General features: G+C 37.7%; 2 protein-coding genes and 1 non-coding gene across 7 annotated transcripts in view; 2 read left to right on the forward strand and 1 right to left on the reverse strand.

Moving 5' to 3' along the window:
• Window positions 1–19,241, reverse strand: part of FNBP1L (formin binding protein 1 like) — a 124,585-nt gene that overhangs the window by 33,278 nt on the left and 72,066 nt on the right. For all 5 annotated transcript variants that reach the window (XM_055585089.1, XM_055585088.1, XM_055585086.1 and 2 more), the window contains 3 exons: window positions 9,894–9,947; window positions 8,468–8,615; window positions 7,740–7,802 (listed from right to left, as the gene is read on the reverse strand). In XM_055585089.1, the coding sequence (XP_055441064.1) occupies window positions 7,740–7,802; window positions 8,468–8,615; window positions 9,894–9,947 (265 nt within the window). The remainder of the gene's footprint in view (window positions 1–7,739; window positions 7,803–8,467; window positions 8,616–9,893; window positions 9,948–19,241) is intronic.
• LOC129656640 (U6 spliceosomal RNA) lies at window positions 5,295–5,401 on the forward strand. The gene has a single exon (XR_008716429.1). It is a non-coding gene; the product is annotated as a U6 spliceosomal RNA (small nuclear RNA).
• Window positions 18,688–19,205, forward strand: LOC129655115 (60S ribosomal protein L23a-like). Its single transcript, XM_055585092.1, has one exon. It carries the CDS (start codon window positions 18,688–18,690, stop codon window positions 19,162–19,164), a length of 477 nt encoding a protein of 158 aa, XP_055441067.1. The 3' UTR covers window positions 19,165–19,205.

The raw sequence follows: 19,241 nt of genomic DNA on the forward strand, positions 1-19,241 counted from the left end.
TTTATAATATTAATAGCTAAGCCATGGAAACAACCCAAATGCCCATCAACAGACAACTGGTTTAAGAAGATGTGCTATGTATATATATACACACACACACACAATGGATGTTACTTGGCCATAAGGAATGAAATATTATCAAAGGCAGCAACATGGATGGACCTAGAGAATATCATACTAAGCAAAGTAAGTCAGACAAACATTATATAATATCACTTATAAATGAAAGTTAAAAAACAAATACAAATGACGATATATGCAGAACAGAAACAGACTCACAGACATAGAAAACAAACTTAATCATTACCAAAAGAGAAAGGGGGGAAGAGGGTTAAACTAGGAGTACAAGGTTCAGTTGAGCTATTGCAAATCCTGACAGATGATGCTGTGAAAGTGCTGCACTCAATATGCGAGCACATTTGGAAAACTCAGCAGTGGCCACAGGACTGGAAAACGTAAGTTTTCACTCCAATCCTAAAGAAAGGCAATGCCAAAGAATGCTCAAACTACCGCACAATTGCACTCATCTCACACGCTAGTAAAATAATGCTCAAAATTCTCCAAGCCAGGCTTCAGCAATACGTGAACCGTGAACTTCCAAATGTTCAAGCTGGTTTTAGAAAAGGCAGAGGAACCAGAGATCAAACTGCCAACATCCGCTGGATCATTGAAAAAGCAAGAGAGTTCCAGAAAAACATCTATTTCTGCTTTATTGACTATGCCAAAGCCTTTGACTGTGTGGATCACAATAAACTGTGGAAAATTCTGAAGACATGGGAATACCAGACCACCTGATCTGCCTCTTGAGAAACCTGTATGCAGGTCAGGAAGCAACAGTTAGAATTGGACATGGAACAACACTACGGGGTTAACAGATACAAACTACTATACATAAAACAGATAAGCAACAGGATTTACAAGGAACTATATTCAATATCTTCAGAGTACATCATGAGAAACGTTGGACTGGAAGAAACACAAACTAGAATCAAGATTGCCAGGAGAAATATCAATAACCTTAGATATGCAGATGACACCACCCTTATGGCAAAAAGTGAAGAGGAACTCAAAAGCCTCTTGATGAAAGTGAAAATGGAAAGTGAAAAAGTTGGCATTCACTCTCTTAAAGCTCAGCATTCAGAAAACGAAGATCACGGAATCCGGTCCCATCACTTCATGGGAAATAGATGGGGAAACAATGGAAACAGTGTCAGACTTTATTTTTTGGGGCTCCAAAATCACGACAGATAGTGACTGCAGCCATGAAATTAAAAGACACTTACTCCTTGGAAGCAAAGTTATGACCAACCTAGATAGCATATTCAAAAGCAGAGACATTACTTTGCCAACAAAGGTTCGTCTAGTCAAGGCTATGGTTTTTCCTGTGGTCATGTATGGATGTGAGAGTTGGACTGTGAAGAAGGCTGAGTGCTGAAGAACTGATGCCTTTGAACTGTGGTGTTGGAGAAGACTCTTGAGAGTCCCTTGGACTGCAAGGACATCCAACCAGTCCATTCTGAAGGAGATCAGCCCTGGGATTTCTTTGTAAGGAATGATGCTAAAGCTGAAACTCCAGTACTTTGGCCACCTCATGCAAAGAGTTGACTCATTGGAAAAGACTCTGATGCTGGGAGGGATTGGGAGCAGGAGGAGAAGGGGACGACAGAGGATGAGATGGCTGGATGGCATCATTGACTCGATGGACGTGAGTCTGAGTGAACTCTGGGAGTTGGTGACGGACAGGGAGGTCTGGCGTGCTGCGATTCATGGGGTTGCAAAGAGCCGGACACGACTAAGCGACTGATCTGATTTGATCTGATCTGTAATGGAAAACAATCTGAAAAAATTCATATAGATATATATAAAACTGAATCACTTTGCTGTACACTTGAAACCAACACAATATTATAAACCAACTCTACCTCAATTTAAAAAGGAAAGTAACTTTAAGGTGTTGCTAATGTGAAATGTGTAAAATTGCATGCATACTCAGAGTGAAATTTTTCTAAATTAGAAATTTTACTATCACAAACCATGCACTTTAAACATCAGATATCATAAGACTGTAAAGAAAAAAATTATAGGCAAAACTGAGTTAATATTTATTATGCATCTCAATCTCTTTATAATATAAATAATCACATGTATTTAAGCTCATTTTAAGCAGGACTTTTGGTTTGTTTGGTGTTTTTGTTTGGTTTTTATGCGTTTTGTTGATTGGTTTGATGTTTGCTTGTTTTTTTTGTGTTTGTTTTTTTGATGGGATCCCAATGTAGCTTAGAATATGGAAACATCCCTCCAAACTGGTTTTGTGTTGTTTCTTCCATGTGTCCCAAGAAATACCATCTGCACAAAATGGCTCCTGAATTATTTAAAATTTAATTCAAATTACCATGACTTTGCAAAGCTATTCAGAACTGAACATGTGATATATTTACTTTCCTGTATACATTTTTTTATCCTGAAATTAATGTCTCTTTCTTAAAAAAAATTGCTTTAGTTTCCAATGTACTCTTCTCTAATTTAACCCTGGTGTCTCCAGTTCTTTAAACCTCTCCTCAATTAATTCAACTACATTCACAATTCTATTAATTTTATTTTCCTAATGAAATCAATAACTCAAGAGGTTTTTAACCTGCTGAAAAAGGCCTACTGTTACCTTGGGATTTCCCTTCACCATTTCCTGGGAATTCCTTTCAACTCTCCCTTAATTTGAATTAATCTCTAGCTCTACACCTTCCCCTTTCTTGGTTCATTTCTCTATTTTGCTAGAACCATTCAGCAGTAGCTTCCTAAAAGAAGGTTTGTGGGAGATAATTTTTTGAGTCTCCAAGACTCCAAGCCTTTCCATCTATTTTAATAAAGTTTAACTGGGTATGAAACTCTTGAGTAGGAAACTCTCTTCTTTCAGACATGTAAAAGTACTACTTCATTGTTCTGGCTTCCTGATCCCCGATCGTTTGCATAAAACATATTTATTTTATATTTTGTTTTTTCCTCTATGGAGTTTGGTAGGATTGTCTCCCTCTAACTGTTCTGAAATTTCATTAAGCTATGTCTTGTAACTGTGCTGGGCACTTGGAAAATCCTTTCGTCTAGAAACCTATGTCTTTCTATTCTGGGAAAATTTTCTTCCTGAATTAATTTTCCCTATCCATTTTCCATGTTTTCTATTTTTTAAGATGATTCTTACCTTGAAAATCAATCTACAGGATGAATCCTCTAATTCTCTCATATTTTTTCTATATTTTCAATCCCTGTCATTTTGCTCTATTTTAAAACAACAGAATGGCAAAGACTAGAGATCTCTTCAAGAAAATTAGAGATACCAAGGGAACATTTCATGCAAAGATGGGCTCGATAAAGGACAGAAATGGTATGGACCTAACAGAAGCAGAAGATATTAAGAAGAGGTGGCAAGAAGATCTTCACGACCCAGATAATCACGATGGTGTGATCATTCACCTAGAGCCAGACATCCTGGAATGTGAAGTCAAGTGGGCCTTAGAAAGCATCACTACGAACAAAGCTAGTGGAGGTGATGGAATTTCAGTTGAGCTCTTTCAAATCCTGAAAGATGATGCTGTGAAAGTGCTGCACTCAATATGCTAGCAAATTTGGAAAACTCAGCAGTGGCCACACGACTGGAAAAGGTCAGTTTTCATTCCAATCCCAAAGAAAGGCAATGCCAAAGAATGCTCAAACTATCACACAATTGCACTCATTTCACACACTAGTAATGCTCAAAATTCTCCAAGCCAGGCTTCAGCAATATGTGAACCGTGAACTTCCTGATGTTCAAGCTGGTTTTAGAAAAGGCAGAGGAACCAGAGATCAAATTGGCAACATCCACTGGATCATGGAAAAAGCAAGAGAGTTCCAGAAAAACATCTATTTCTGCTTTATTGACTATGCCAAAGCCTTTGACTGTGTGGATCACAATAAACTGTGGAAAATTCTGAAAGAGATGGGAATACCAGAAGACCTGATATGCCTCTTGAGAAATCTGTATGCAGGTCAGGAAGCAACAGTTAGAACTGGACATGGAACAACAGACAAGTTCCAAATAGGAAAAGGAGTACATCAAGGCTGTATATTGTCACCCTGTTTATTTATCTTATATGCAGAATACATCATGAGAAACGCTGGGCTGGAAGAAGCACAAGGTGGAATCAAGAATGCCGGGAGAAATCTCAATAACCTCAGATATGCAGATGACACCACCCTTATGGCAGAAAGTGAAGAGGAACTCAAAAGCCTCTTGATGAAAGTGAAAGTGGAGAGTGAAAAAGTTGGCTTAAAGCTCAACATTCAGAAAACAAAGATCATGGCATCTGGTCCCATCACTTCATGGGAAATAGATGGGGAAACAGTGGAAACAGTGTCAGACTTTATTTTTGGGGGCTCCAAAATCACTGCAGATGGTGACTGCAGCCATGAAATTAAAAGACGCTTACTCCTTGGAAGGAAACTTATGACCAACCTAAATAGCATATTCAAAAGCAGAGACATTACTTTGCCAACAAAGGTCCGTCTAGTCAAGGCTATGGTTTTTCCAGTGGTCATGTATGGATGTGAGAGTTGGACTGTGAAGAAGGCTGAGTGCCGAAGAATTGATGCTTTTGAACTGTGGTGTTGGAGAAGACTCTTGAGAGTCCCTTGGACTGCAAGGAGATCCAACCAGTCCATTCTGAAGGAGATCAGCCCTGGGATTTCTTTGGAGGGAATGATGCTGAAGCTGAAACTCCAGTACTTTGGCCACCTCATGCGAAGAGTTGACTTATTGGAGAAGACTCGGATGCTGGGAGGGATTGGGGGCAGGAGGAGAAGGGGACAACAGAGGATGAGATGGCTGGATGGCATCACTGACTCGATGGACGTGAGTCTGAGTGAACTCTGGGAGTTGGTGATGGACAGGCAGGCCTGGCGTGCTGCAATTCATGGGGTCGCAAAGAGTCGGACACGACTGAGCGACTGAACTGAACTGAAGACTTCTTCAATTTCATTCTTTCCAGTGAGCTTTTCATAAAGTTCTTTTTTGTTCTTTGTATGTTCCTTTCTTAATAGTATCTTGTTCCTATTTCAAGGATGTAATCATTTCTCTATTCCCTATGAAAAATGTTAATAATAGTTCTGGGTGTTTTGCTTGTTTGCTTTTCATTTTTAATTTCTATTTCCTTTCATAGTCACTGTTTCTTCAAAGTTGCTTTTTTTTTTTTTCCCCTGTATACTTTGCTGTTTATGTCTGGAGATTTCTGCCAATCTGCTCTTCTTATTTTAAAAGCTAACTGGCAGTGCTCGCTTCGGCAGCACATATACTAAAATTGGAACGATACAGAGAAGATTAGCATGGCCCCTGTGCAAGGATGACACACAAATTCGTGAAGCGTTCCATATTTATTTTATAAAGGGAATAATAAAGTGAATGAAACCAAAAAAAAAATAAATAAATAAAAGCTAACTGGCAGTTTCCTTGGAGAAACCATGGTGCCTGTATCTTTAAGTCTTTTCCTCTCAACCTAATTAAATTCCACAGAGGAAACTCTTCCAACTTCTTGTCTGGAAAACATATACCTTGCTACCTGTATTCTGAGAATTACTAAGAAGCAAGCACAGGATGTCAACATTTTCTGTTTACCTAACCACTTATACAAGGTCAATTTTTTGTCTTGGGCATTACAAAACTATTCATATAGTGCAAACCTCATTAACTACAAGGTCAAAAGGTTTAACCTTCTCACAGGATACCTCCCACTCCTTGACCTTCAGATAGAGACAAGGTTCTCTGTTGTCTCCCTTGGCCTGTCCAGAGTTCCTGCCACTTTTCATTAAAGGGTTAACCCTTAAAGATTCAAACTTTATACACCCCAGTGCAAAAGCATCAATTCTTCGGTGCTCAGCCTTCTTCACAGTCCAACTCTCACATCCATACATGACCACAGGAAAAACCATAGCCTTGACTAGACGAACCTTCGTTGGCAAAGTAATGTCTCTGCTTTTGAATATGCAATCCAGGTTGGTCATAAGTTTCCTTCCAAGGAGTAAGCATCTTTTTAATTTCATGGCTGCAGTCACCATCTGCAGTGATTTTGGCGCCCCCCAAAATAAAGTCTGACACTGTTTCCACAATTTACCCATCTATTTCCCATGAAGTGATGGGACCGGATGCCATGATGTTTGTTTTCTGAATGTTGAGCTTTAAGCCAACTTTTTCACTCTCCACTTTCACTTTCATCAAGAGGCTTTTGAGTTCCTCTTCACTTTCTGCCATAAGGGTGGTGTCATCTGCATATCTGAGGTTATTGTTATTTCTCCCGGCAATAACAGCTGTCAATTTTCCCCTCAATACTCAATACTCCATCACTAATTCAACCTACCCCTGCTAGTTCTTTAAATCTGTCAATTATTTCAAATGTGTTAGACATATTACAATTTCATTTCCTTGATTAGACATGAAGACATGGGACTAGAAAATGAATCCTGCATATATTTCTCCATATTACACAAAATTTGTATTTGTGTGTCTCTCACTATACTGTAGGCTCCACAAAAACAAGATCATTATCATATTTGCTTTTATATCAAACTCAATACATATTGTGGGTATCTTCAATATACCTGAGCTGAACTCACCTTTATTTCACAATACTGTTAATGTCTTAAATCTCTCCTACATTTTTTGATGCCTTCTTATGACTCTTACAACTATGCTTAGTAACAATTATTCTAAAGGTAAATCAGCACATATCAACAGGAATGATTTGTGTCAACTCCAGTCTTTAAAGGAACCAATAACTCCTGAGTGTAGGAGTTTGTTATTTTGTGCAAACGAAAGACACACACACATACACACTCATTAGGTGGCAGTACTAAGGATGCTAGTTAAGGCAATTTTAAATTTAATAAATGTAAACACTCCCTTAAAGTCTTGCTGAAACCAATCAGAAATAAAATCAAAACAAAATGAAAACAGACTATTAATATACCTAAGAATTCTCAATCAGCACTGATTAGAATCTTACATTTACATTATTAGAGATCCAGTGAACTGGAAGAAACATTTTATATAATCTAGTCCGCTGTCTTCATTTTTCATTTACTAAAGATGAAGTCATGAAAAAAATCAGATGCTAAGGGAAAGGCAGAACTAGAACCCAGGTTCTCTTTGTCTCAGTCAAATGGTCTTCTAAGATATATCACTATTTCCTTATTACTTCTATCCTCTACCAATACTTTACAATAACAACTGCAAAGACAAAAAGAATCTTCCTAAATGTCTACAGATACCTGAAGATTACAGAGTTGTTACAAAGTACAGAACCATACAGAAAAAAAAAAGAAAAAAAAAAGGAAAATGGACACAATGATCTCACATTCTCTATTTACATCAGTGTCAAATTAAGAATACTACTACAATGAGAACTATTAAACTCAAATAGATAAGAAATAAGAGAACTTGGCTTCCCAGGTGGCACAGTAGTAAAGAATCTGCCTGCCAATGACAGGAGACATGGGTTTGTTTCTTGGGGCGGGAAGATTTCCTCGAGTAGGAAATGGCAACCCACTCGAATATTCCTGCATGAAAAATTTCAAGGACAGAGGAGCCTGACAGGCTCCAGTCCATGGGGTTGCGAAGAGTTGGACACCAACGAGCAACTGAGCATGAACACACATAAGAGAATTCAGGGCTAAATCAGTCTACGAAAATTTACGTCAAACATGAAAACATTATAACTCACATTATCCATCTGTTTCCAACACATGTCGAGGTATTGCTGAGCTTTTCGTCCCTCTTGAAGATGCTAAAGGTGATAACAACCAAAAAAAACAAATTTTAAAATTACATTTAAACACCAATTAAAGCCTAAAGGCCTCTCCCAAAAGACTTTTCACTTAATTTATTTTCAAGGTACTAATTATGTAACTTTATCAAGACTCAGGAAGACAAAAACTCTCTAAAATGCATTTCCTAGAATATTATTTAAATACTTCAAATATAATCTTTAAGACATATAATCTCTAGAAAAATACATGATTATAGAGAATAGGGGTAGAAAAAGTTTTTTATAATGGGTCAGATAAATATTTTAGGTGTTGGAAACCACATGGTCTCTTGCAAATATTCAACTCTGCTAATGTAATGCAGAAGTGGCCACCCGCAATATGTAAGTAACTATCTAAAAATGTAAACACCATTCTGAGCTCATGGTAACTAGAAAACAAAAATAGGCAGTAAGCTAGAGTTGGCGTGCTGGCTAGAGTTTACCAAACCTCAGTCTTAAATCCAAAATGATCACAAATTAGCAAGAATGTCTTGAGATAATTTAAGCTAGAAGAAATGTAGTGAAGTAGAAAACCAGTTCACGCTGAATGAACATACATAATTTTAAAAGGCAAAGTAATTACTTCATTTCTGTGACAACATTATATGCTATTATAACTGTATAAAAATGATAAAAAAAATTACCATTTTTCTTTCAGTTTTCAGATCATGAGCATATCTCATTAATTCACCATAAACTCTGTGGGCCATTTCTTCTGCTACTACTTCTCGCTGTCCTGCATAGTCATTTAACTCGTTAAGGATGTTAAAAAAGGCTATACACGAAGTAAACCTGACAAAAACATTAAAAATGGCAAAATTTATTTTTATTCTCATTACAAATATTTTTGTGAGATACAGATCAAACCTGACACTTAACCAATTTTAACATATGCATCCTAAATCTCGGCTACTAGCTCTAAATTAAGCTCTGCATTAAGCTCAAGTTGTACATGTTTATATATTTCCAGGTAGTCATAATTTATAAATAAAAGGATTTGGGGGTCAAAAAATAATAAGAATACTACCTGCAAGCTCTTTTGGCATACTGGAATCTCTTACGTTGCCAACTGACTGGCCTGAGCTTGGGAATGAACTTGGTTGGATTCCTAGGCTTGGCAGCTGAGCCTGTTGCAGAGATGATGTGCTTGCTCTCCAGGACAGAACCTGCCAATCATACCACTCAAATGCATCTCGATGGGTGATCTACAAACAATTTTGCTATCAGCTCTGGACACAGCTGCCTGTATGCCTGCCCACATCCTGAATGGAAGTGAAGTGCCACTTTGGTTGGCACCACAGAGGGTAAGAAGGGGCAGAAATAAGGGTAAAAAGAAATGTGTGTGGAGGGAAGGAGAAAGACAAAGAAAATAACTGTATTAAAATGTACAGATCTACTTGAATACACTGCCGGAACGCTCTTACGTAAGCTGAAGGCACACAGCTCAGACAGGACTCCATTAACACTAAACCAAAGAATCCTCTAAATAACTGACAATCATACACAAAGTTGTTTTAAGTTTAGTCTTTGTTTCTGCATTTTACAACCATCCAGTTTCTTTTTGTTTCTGCATTTTACAACCACCCACGTATCCCCCTGTGTAAGAATGCCAGAAAGCTCGTAGGCAATCCCTAAACATTTATTCAGAGTTCCAAAATTACTCTGAAAACCTATTCCTTTTCATTACCCCTTTAACCCAACCAGCTAAATTGTTTTACTATTTGTAAAAGAAAAATCAAGAATCTAACAAGCTGACAACTGCAAAATAAAGTATGGAAAAAAATACCCTTCTCTTCTGGAGACTACATCATTCAAGTGGAGTCCCAATCCACCTATTACTTAGAACTCATACATCAACTATTCTAAAAAGCTATCATCAAGCCCACTGAAATATGCATTCTCATAAGAAAAAATAGTCCTTTCCTCTTTCATAAACATAATTTTTTATTATGATACAAATCTTGTTAAAATTTTTATAAAAAGCTAATGGTATAATATTTATTTTACTAAATAACAAAAATATACTCTTTTAAATTTTCATAAGCAATAATAAATAGGTATGTAATTTACCTTGGCTCTTCATCTTTGGAGGAACGTTTGGGACAGTACTTCTTAACCAGATTTCTATAGGAAGATTTTTTAAAATTTGTTAAAAATGCTGTTGTCGAAATTGACTTACATTCTAAAAGTCTCCAATTTCATTAAACCAAGAATTTAATGATGTAAAGTAATTAACACAGTAACATGATCATCTATCATTTCATCTCTGCAAAATCAGAGGCAGACAAGCACACGGACTCTGGAGTCAAACTGGACTACATGGGTCACATAAAACCCCTCTCTATGCCCTGTTTTCTATAAATGATGGTAACAGTAACCTCTACCCCATATATGAGAATTAAAGGAGACAGTATTTGCAAAGCATTAACCACAGTCCTTTATAGCATGCTCCTCAAAACATGATCCATGGACTAAGTAAAAGTCCACTTACTCTTCATTACGATCCACAACAAGCTAAGTACAGAAGTTGAGAGTAATTTTATAAACGTTGAATCTAACAGCAAAAAATGTAGGGCATTTCATGTCTATTTTTACATCATTTTTCAAGTATTCAAAACTTTTTGTATTTTATAAAAGCATCAGTAGACACTTTAAAAGAATCCAGTCTGTCATTACAAATAATTTGAGATATACTACAGAGGATGAGATGGCTGGATGGCATCACCGACTCAATGGACGTGAGTTTGAGTGAACTCCGGGAGATGGTGATGAACAGGGAGGCCTGGCGTGCTGCGATTCATGGGGTCGCAAAGAGTCGGACACAACCAAGAGACTAAAGTGAATTGAAACTGAAACTATAATATTCATGGAAATTAGCAATTATGAGGTAATTGATTAATTTATGGTATTATGGTTATCACTACAGTCTCCAACCTATAAATTGATTGCATTCCAGAAATTACTTTTAAAGTCAGTGATTTTAAACCATGAACCCATAAATTACTTTAAACAAAAACAAGTCAAATTTGGACAAAGAACATTCCAAAGAGCAAGTAGTGTCAAATTCTGAACAGTTTTTTGTATATCAGCATTTTAAGCATTATTTAGAGTTGCAGGTTATAATCAACACATTGTCTTTGCATACCTACATCACTTACTATGCTATTTTATTTGTAACAGTTTGTAGCAGACACATTTCTGCTCACCAAAAAAACCTTGTTATTTCATACATTTTCCAGCCCACTTCCAGTTGTGGCTAATTCTGTATAATGGGCTCTAACTTTTGTGTAAATACCAAGCTAAAGCTTTATGGCTCATACCTTGGGCTTCCTCATTCTCTTCAGAAGCAACTGTGGAAGTTTCATGTTAAGATAAAGATGAAAATAATATGAATTCTTCAGTTACCACATGGACTACTAGAGCATTATCACCTAGCCTTGTGGCTGACTTTGCATGAGCAAGAAATAAGCTTTTTCTGCTTAGCCCATGAGATTTGGGAGTTATTATTCTAGTACAACTGAGTATATCCTAAACTACAGCTCCTCTATTGTCATGCCTATGTAGTTGTGGCGTGCTGGCCACATGTAACAGTTCAGGAACACCTTTTTCTTTTTTTGGCCACATCCTATGGCACGTGGGATCTTAGTTCCCCCACCAGGGATTGAACCTAGGCCTGCTGCAGTGGAAGCACAGTCTTAACCACTGGACCATGAGGGAAGTCCCACAGGAACACTTTCAGATCCATAAATCCATGCCAAAGTCAATCCTAAAACTTCTCTTGAAATTCTTGGTAAGAGATGTTCTCTTTTTAAATTTTTATTTTATATTGGAGTGCAGTTGATTAACAATGTGGTTTTAGTTTCAGGTGCAGAGCAAAGTGATTCAGTTACCATTTCTTTCTCCAGGGGATCTTCCTGACCCAGGGATCAAACCTAGGTCTCTGACACTGCAGGCAGAGTCTTTTCCATCTGAGCCACCAGGGAAGCCCAGTTATAACTTTAAATGTATCTATTCTTATTCAAATTCTTTTACCATTTAGATTATTATAGAATATTGCACTGAGTTCCCTATGCTCCACAGTAAGTAGGTCCTTGTTGTTTATCAATATGTTCTCTTTATTCTAAAGTTAAATTGATAGGACACAACCCTAAAGAGGCTACTTGGGAATTATATCAACAGAGAGGATAGCAAAATCAGGAGAAAAAGAAATTCTTACTTTTCTGAGTACCCAGATCCCTAAACTTCTCAGTCACATAAGCCATACATTTTTTTCTTTGCTTAAACCAATATAATTTGGGCTTCTGACACTTGAAAGACTATGGCTACTGCCACAGACATTAACACTAAAGTCTTAAGATACTCATACTTTAAACATAGCCTAAACAACACTAATTTGATCTCTAGCTTCTGGGAGGAAGAGCACCTATACCACAAGAGGGAAGGGGAAGAAGAAAGTAATAATACGTTTACCTTTTGAGCATGCCGTCTTAAAACTCAGCAATTTTTAAAAATTGCTCTTGCATCTCTTCTGTAAAAGTTACCCACCTACAGGCAACTCTTCCCAAGGACCAGTAAAGCCCTTAGAAACCATATATAAGACAATAAAGACTCCATCCAAGTGAACCCTGCCATTAGAGAAACTACAGCATAATCCAAAATGTTCTTGTAGTCCACTAAATCAAAGCTTCTGCTAGGAGATGATGACACAACAAACTATTAATATTTCTAGGGAGGGCGACTGAGAAGTGATTCATATGTAAATGTATTACAGTTTTTCTAATTAAAAAAATTTATGATAAAAGCATACCAAGAGAATTTATCCCCACAAAAAAAAGATGTTCCTCAAAGCATCTGATCTCAGTTGCGCTTTCTAAGAAAATAGTCTGAAGTCAGCAAAAATTCATTCCAAGGTGTGATTGGTTACTAAGTCCCACAAATCCCTGCTTTGAATTTTTAACATAATACGCTTATTAGGTCAAATAAATCTCTGGCTTACGTTAAGTATGTAAGGGTAAAACATGCACGTTGCTCCTAAACTAAAAATACTTCAGGCAATTAATCTCTCTCAAGAAGTCTGCCCTTAGAACTCTCCGACACTGTTAGTGAGAATGTAAATTGGTGCAGTTACTATGGAGAACAGTATGGTTCCTTAAGAAACTGAAAACTGAGCTACCATATGATATAGCAATCCCATCCTGAACATATATCCAGAGAAGAACATGGTTTGAACGAATACCTGCACCTCAATGTTCTCTGCAGCACTGTTTACAATAGCTAAGGCATGGAAGCAACCTAAATATCCACTGACAGATGAATGGATAAAGTTTATACACACACACCCCGCCCCCGAGTATTACTCAGCCATTAAAATCAATGAAATAATGCCAGTTGTAGCAACATGGATAGACCTGAAGATTATCATACTAAAAGGAGGTCAAAGACAGACATATACCATATGATATCGCTTATTACAAAAGACTTATTTACAAAACAGACACAGAGTCACAGACTTAAGAGAAAAACTTATAGTTACCAGGAGAGAAAAGGGAGGGGGTGGGATAGATTGGGAGTTTCAGATTGACAGGTACACAATGCTATATTTAAAATAGATAGCCAATAAGTACCTACTTTATAGTACAGGGAACTCAGCTCAAGACTCTGTAATAAAGTAAATGGAAAAGGAAAAGAATGGGTACATTTATATGTGTAACTGAATCACTGTGCTGTACACTTGAAACTAATACAACATTGTTAATCAACTATACTTCACTATAAAATAAAAATTTTCTAAAAATCTGCCCTTAGTGTCAGTTTCCCTAGGCTACTGTTTATGAAAAAAATTTCCCACTCTTCTAAATTCAGAGACTCTCCAAGCAACCAATTATGAAAAGTAGTTTTTATATGTAACACATGTTTTGAGTACTGTGTTATAAATCAGGAATTAAAGTTTTATACAGATACATATTGTAATAGATGTCATAGATAAGCTACTACTTTGCTTTGATGCATGTGTCTTTCATTCATGTTTTCTCAGTACCTTAGGATCATGCATCACAGATACAGAAAAACTAATACCCTCCCTGAGATGGCTTCTAAATTTAATGGGCTTCTCTAAAAATAACAGTATTCCCTATATATTCTATGTGGTATTAAATATATCATACTACTTAATTATATTTAAATTCTGGATTTTAATATTTATCCATTCTAGTTTTATCATGTTTATAGTTTTATAGTTTATAAATTATAATTTATATAATTATAAATTTATATAAATTATAGTTTATAATTTTCAGTGAAAATTATATGCTTTCCAAATAATTTCTAAAAACATTAATTCACTTTTATTTAAACTGCATTTCACAGTTCTAAAAGTAGTAAAATGTAAAAAAAATTTTTAAGGCACATAAATCACTTACATTTTTAATGTTTCAACATCTGAGAGGCTCTGAGTTTTAATTCAATATTCCATTGGAACCTGGAATGTTAGGTCCATTATCACGGTAAATTGGAAGTGGTCAAACAGGAGATGGCAAGAGTGAACACTGACATTTTAGGAATCAGTGAACTAAAACTGACTGGAATGGGTGAATTTAATTCAGATGACCACTATATCTACTACTGTGGGCAAGAATCCCTTAAAAGAAATGGAGTAGCCCTCATACTCAACAAGAGAGTCCGATATGTAGTTCTTGGATGCAATCTCAAAAAGGACAGAATGATCTCAGTTCCTTTCCAAAGCAAACCATTCAATATCCAGTAATCCAAGTCTATGTCCCAACCACTGATGTGGAAGAAGCTGAAGTTAAACAGTTCTATGAAGACCTAAAAGACCTTCTAGAACTAACACCAAACAAAGATGTCCTTTTCATCACAGGGGTCTAGAATGCAAAAGTAGGAAGTCAAGAGATATCTGGAGTAACAAGAAAGTATGGCCTTGGAATAAAATGAAGCAGTGCAAAGGCTAACAAAGTTTTGCCAAGAGAACACACTGGTCATAGCAAACATTCTCTTCCAACAACACAAGAGATAACTCTACACATGGACATCACCAGATGGTCAATACCAAAATCAGACTGATTATATTCTTTGCAGCTGAAGATGGATAAGCTGTACAGTCAGCAAAAACAAGACCTGGAGCTGACTGTGGCTCAGATCAGCTCCTTATCGCAAAATTCATACTTAAATTGAAGAAAGTGGGGAAAACCACTAGGCCACTCAGGTATGACCTAAATCAAATCCTTTATGATTTTACAGTGGAAATGACAAATAGATTCAAAGGATTAGATCTGAGACAGAGTACCTGAAGCACTATGATGGAGGTTTGTAACACTGTACAGAAGACGGTAATCAAAACCATCCCCAAGAAAAAGAAATGCAAAAAAGCAAAATGGCTGTCTGAGGAGGCCTTACAAATAGCTGAGAAAAGAAGAAAAGCAAAGGGTAAAGAGAAAAGGAAAGATAAACCCATCTGAATGCAGAGTTCCAAAGAATACCAAGGAGAGATAAGAAAGCCTTCCTAAATGTACCATGCAAAGAAACAGAGGAAAACAACAGAATAGGAAAGACTAGAGACCTCTTCAAGAAAATTAAGAGATACCAAGGGAACATTTCATGCAAAGATGTGCACAATAAAGGACAGAAATGGTAAGGACCTAACAGAACAGAAGAGATTAAGAGGAGGAAGTAAGAATACACAAAACTGTACAAAAAAGGTCTTAATGACCTGGATAACGACAATGGTGTGATCACTCACCTAGAACCGGACACCCTGGAGTGTGAAGTCAAGTGGGTCTTAGGAAGCATCACTACAAACAAAGCTAATGGATGTGATGGAATTCCAGCTGGGCTATTTCAAATCCTAAAAGATGATGCTGTGAAAGTGCTGCACTCAATATGCCAGCAAATTTGGAAAACTCAGCAGTGACCACAGGACTGGAAAAGGTCAGTTTTCATCCCAATTCCTAAGAAGGGCAATGCCAAACAATGTTCAAACTACCACACAACTGCACTCATTTCACATTCTAGCAAGGTAATGCTCAAAATCCTTCAAGACAGGCTTCAACAGTATGTGAACTGAGAACTTCCAGATGTACAACTTGGATTAAGAAAAGGCAGAGGAACCAGAGATCAAATTGACAACATCTGTTGGATCATAGAAAAAGCAAGGAAATTCCAAAAAAACGTCTACTTCTGCTTCATAGACTAAGCTAAAGTCTTTGACTATGTGGATCAAAACAAACTGTGGAGAATTCTTGAATATGGGAATATCAGACCACCTTATCTGCCTCCTGCAAAACCTGATGCAGGTCAAGAAGCAACAGTTAGAACCGGATATGCAACAACGGCCTGGTTCCAAATTGGGAAAGGAGTACGTCAAGGCTGTATATTGTCACCATGCTTATTTTAACTTATATGCAGAGTACATCATGCAAAATGTGGGGCTGGATAAAGCTCAAGCTGGAATCAAGATTGCCGGGAGAAATATCAATAACCTCAGATATGCCCATGACACCATCCTAATGGCAGAAAACAAAGAGGAACTAAAGAGCCTCTTGATGAAAGTGAAAGAGAAGAGTGAAAAAGCTGGCTTAAAACTCAACATTCAAAAAACTTAGACCATGGTATCCGTTCTCATCACTTCATGGCAAACAGATGGCGAAAAATGCAAACAGTGACAGACTTTATTTTCGTGGGCTACAGAATCACTGCAGATGGTGACTTGCAGCCATGAAATTAAACAACACTTGCTCCTTGGAAGAAAATCTATGACAAACCTAGATGGCATATGAAAAAGCAGAGACATCACTTTGCCTACAGGTGCATATAGTCAAAGCTATGGTTTTTCCAGTAGTCATGTACAGATGTGAGAGTTGGACCATAAAGAAGGTTCAGCATCAAAGAATTGATGCTTTCAGTTGTGGTGCCAGAGAAGACTCTTGAGAGTCCCCTAGACAACAAGATCAAACCAGTCAATCCTAAAGGAAATCAATCCTGAATATCCACTGGAAGGACAGATGCTGAAGCTCCAATTCTTTGGCTCCCTGATGCAAAGACTTGACTTATTGGAAAAGACCCTGATGCTAGGAAAGACTGAAGGCAGGAGAAGAGGATGACAGAGGATGAGATGGCTGGAAGGCATCACTGATTCGATGAACATGAGTTTGAGCAAACTCTGGGTGATAGTGTGGGACAGGGAAGCCTGGCATGCTGCAGTCCACGGGGTTGCAAAGGGTCAGAAAGGACTGAGCGAATAACAAAAACAAGTTCCAATTGCTGTTTAACAGGTGATAAATACCATATCATTTGTAAAGTATGAACAAATCATACTATCAGGTTGGTACAAAAGTAACTGCAGCTTCAGACCGTGAATTTTAAATCATTATAACTAGGCTCAAACACTCAAACTGAGCTTCCCTGATAGCTCAATTGGTAAAGAATACATCTGCAATGCAGGATATCCCAGTTCAATTCCTGGGTCAGGAAGATCTGCTGGCGAGGGGTTAGGCTACCCACTCCAGTATTCTTGGGCTTCCCTTGTGGCAAAGAATCTGCCTGCAATGCAGGAGACCTGGGTTCGATCCCTGGGTTGGGAAGATTCCCTGCAGAAGGGAATGGCTACCCACTCCAGTATTCTGGCCTAGATAATTCCATGAACTGTTTAGTCCATGGGGTTGCAAAGAGTCAGACACGACTGAGCGACTTTCTCTTTTTCAGGCTCAAACACATCTTTATTAATCAAAATAGGAGCCATTACAATCAACACATTTTTGCCAATGAGAAAGAAGTTTGTTTATTCCTGTAGCATAAAAATCCATGCATCAAGACTCAGTGAACTCTTGGAAAGCCTTTTCTGCCTCCTTCTGGTTTATGTAAGTGTTTTGCCTGCAAAAAGTGTCGAGATGCTTGAAGAAGTGGTAGTTGCTTTGCGAGAGGTCAGGTGAATATGGTGGATGAGGCAAAACTTCATAACCAAATTTGCTCAGCTTTTTAGGAGTTGGTTCTCTGACATGCAGTCAGGCGTTGTCGTGGAGAAGAACTGGGCCCATTCTATTAGGCCGGTTCTTCAATGCTGGCTGTAGGCATTGCAGTTTTCAGTGCATCTCATCAATCTGCTGAGCATTCTTCTTAGATATAATGGTTCCACCAGGATTCAGAAAGTTATAATGGATCAGAATGGCAGCAGACCACCAGTGACCATGACCTTTTTTTGAGCAAGTCTGGCTTTGGGAGGTGCTTTGGAGCTTCTCACTCCAACCTCGAGTTTGTCATTGCCAGTTGTCATAGAAAATCCACTTTATTGCACATCACAATCCAATTGAGAAATGGATTGTTGTTGTTGCACAGAATAAGAGAAGATGACACTTCAAAACGACGATTTTTTTCATTTGTGGTCAGCTCATGAGGCATCTGGTTACTGAACTTTATCACTATTCCAATTTGCTTCAAATGCCAAATGACCATAGCACGGTCAACACTGAGTTCTTTGGCAAACTTCTCGTGTAGTTTTAAGAGGATCAGCTTTGATGATTGTTTTCAATCGGTCACTGTCAACTTCTGATGGCTGGCCATAGCACTCCTCATCTTAAAAGCTCTTATCTCCTTTGCCAAACTTCTTGAACCACCATTTTCTTGTATAAACGTTTGTTAGCAGTTCCTGGGCCAAATGTGCTGTTGATGTTGCAAATTGTCTCTACTGCTTTATAACCCATTTTGAACTCAAAAAAAAAAAAAATCTCTTGAATTTGCTTTTTGTCTAACATCATTTCCCTAATCTAAAATAAATATAAAACAGCAAGTAATAAGTCATTAGTAAAAAAACATAATGCAAGAAAAGTGTATTAAAGTGATGTATAGCTTTTTCATGAAGATGGCGCTGAAGGTGAAGAAGGAAGCCCCTGCTCCTCCTAAAGCTGAAGCCAAAGCAAAGGCTTTGAAGGCCAAGAAAGCAGCATTGAAAGGTGTCCACAGCCACAAAAAAAAGAAGATCCGGACGTCGCCCACCTTCCGGCGGCCCAAAACACTGCGGTTCAGGAGGCAGCCCAAATATCCTCGGAAGAGCGCCCCTAGGAGAAACAAATTTGACCACTATGCCATCATCAAATTCCCCCTCACCACCGAGTCAGCCATGAAGAAAATAGAAGACAACAACACACTGGTATTCATTGTGGATGTCAAGGCCAACAAGCACCAAATTAAACAGGCTGTGAAGAAGCTCTATGACATTGACGTGGCTAAGGTCAATACTCTGATCAGGCCTGATGGAGAGAAGAAGGCATATGTTCGACTGGCTCCCGACTATGATGTTTTGGATGCTGCCAACAAAATTGGCATCATCTAAACTGAGTCCAGCTGGCTAATTCCAAATATATAAGTTTTCACTATGTAAAAAAAATAATAATAATAAAGTGATGTATA

Source organism: Bubalus kerabau, chromosome 6 (genome assembly GCF_029407905.1).
Source record: "Bubalus kerabau isolate K-KA32 ecotype Philippines breed swamp buffalo chromosome 6, PCC_UOA_SB_1v2, whole genome shotgun sequence".
Taxonomy (NCBI): Eukaryota; Metazoa; Chordata; class Mammalia; order Artiodactyla; family Bovidae; genus Bubalus; species Bubalus kerabau.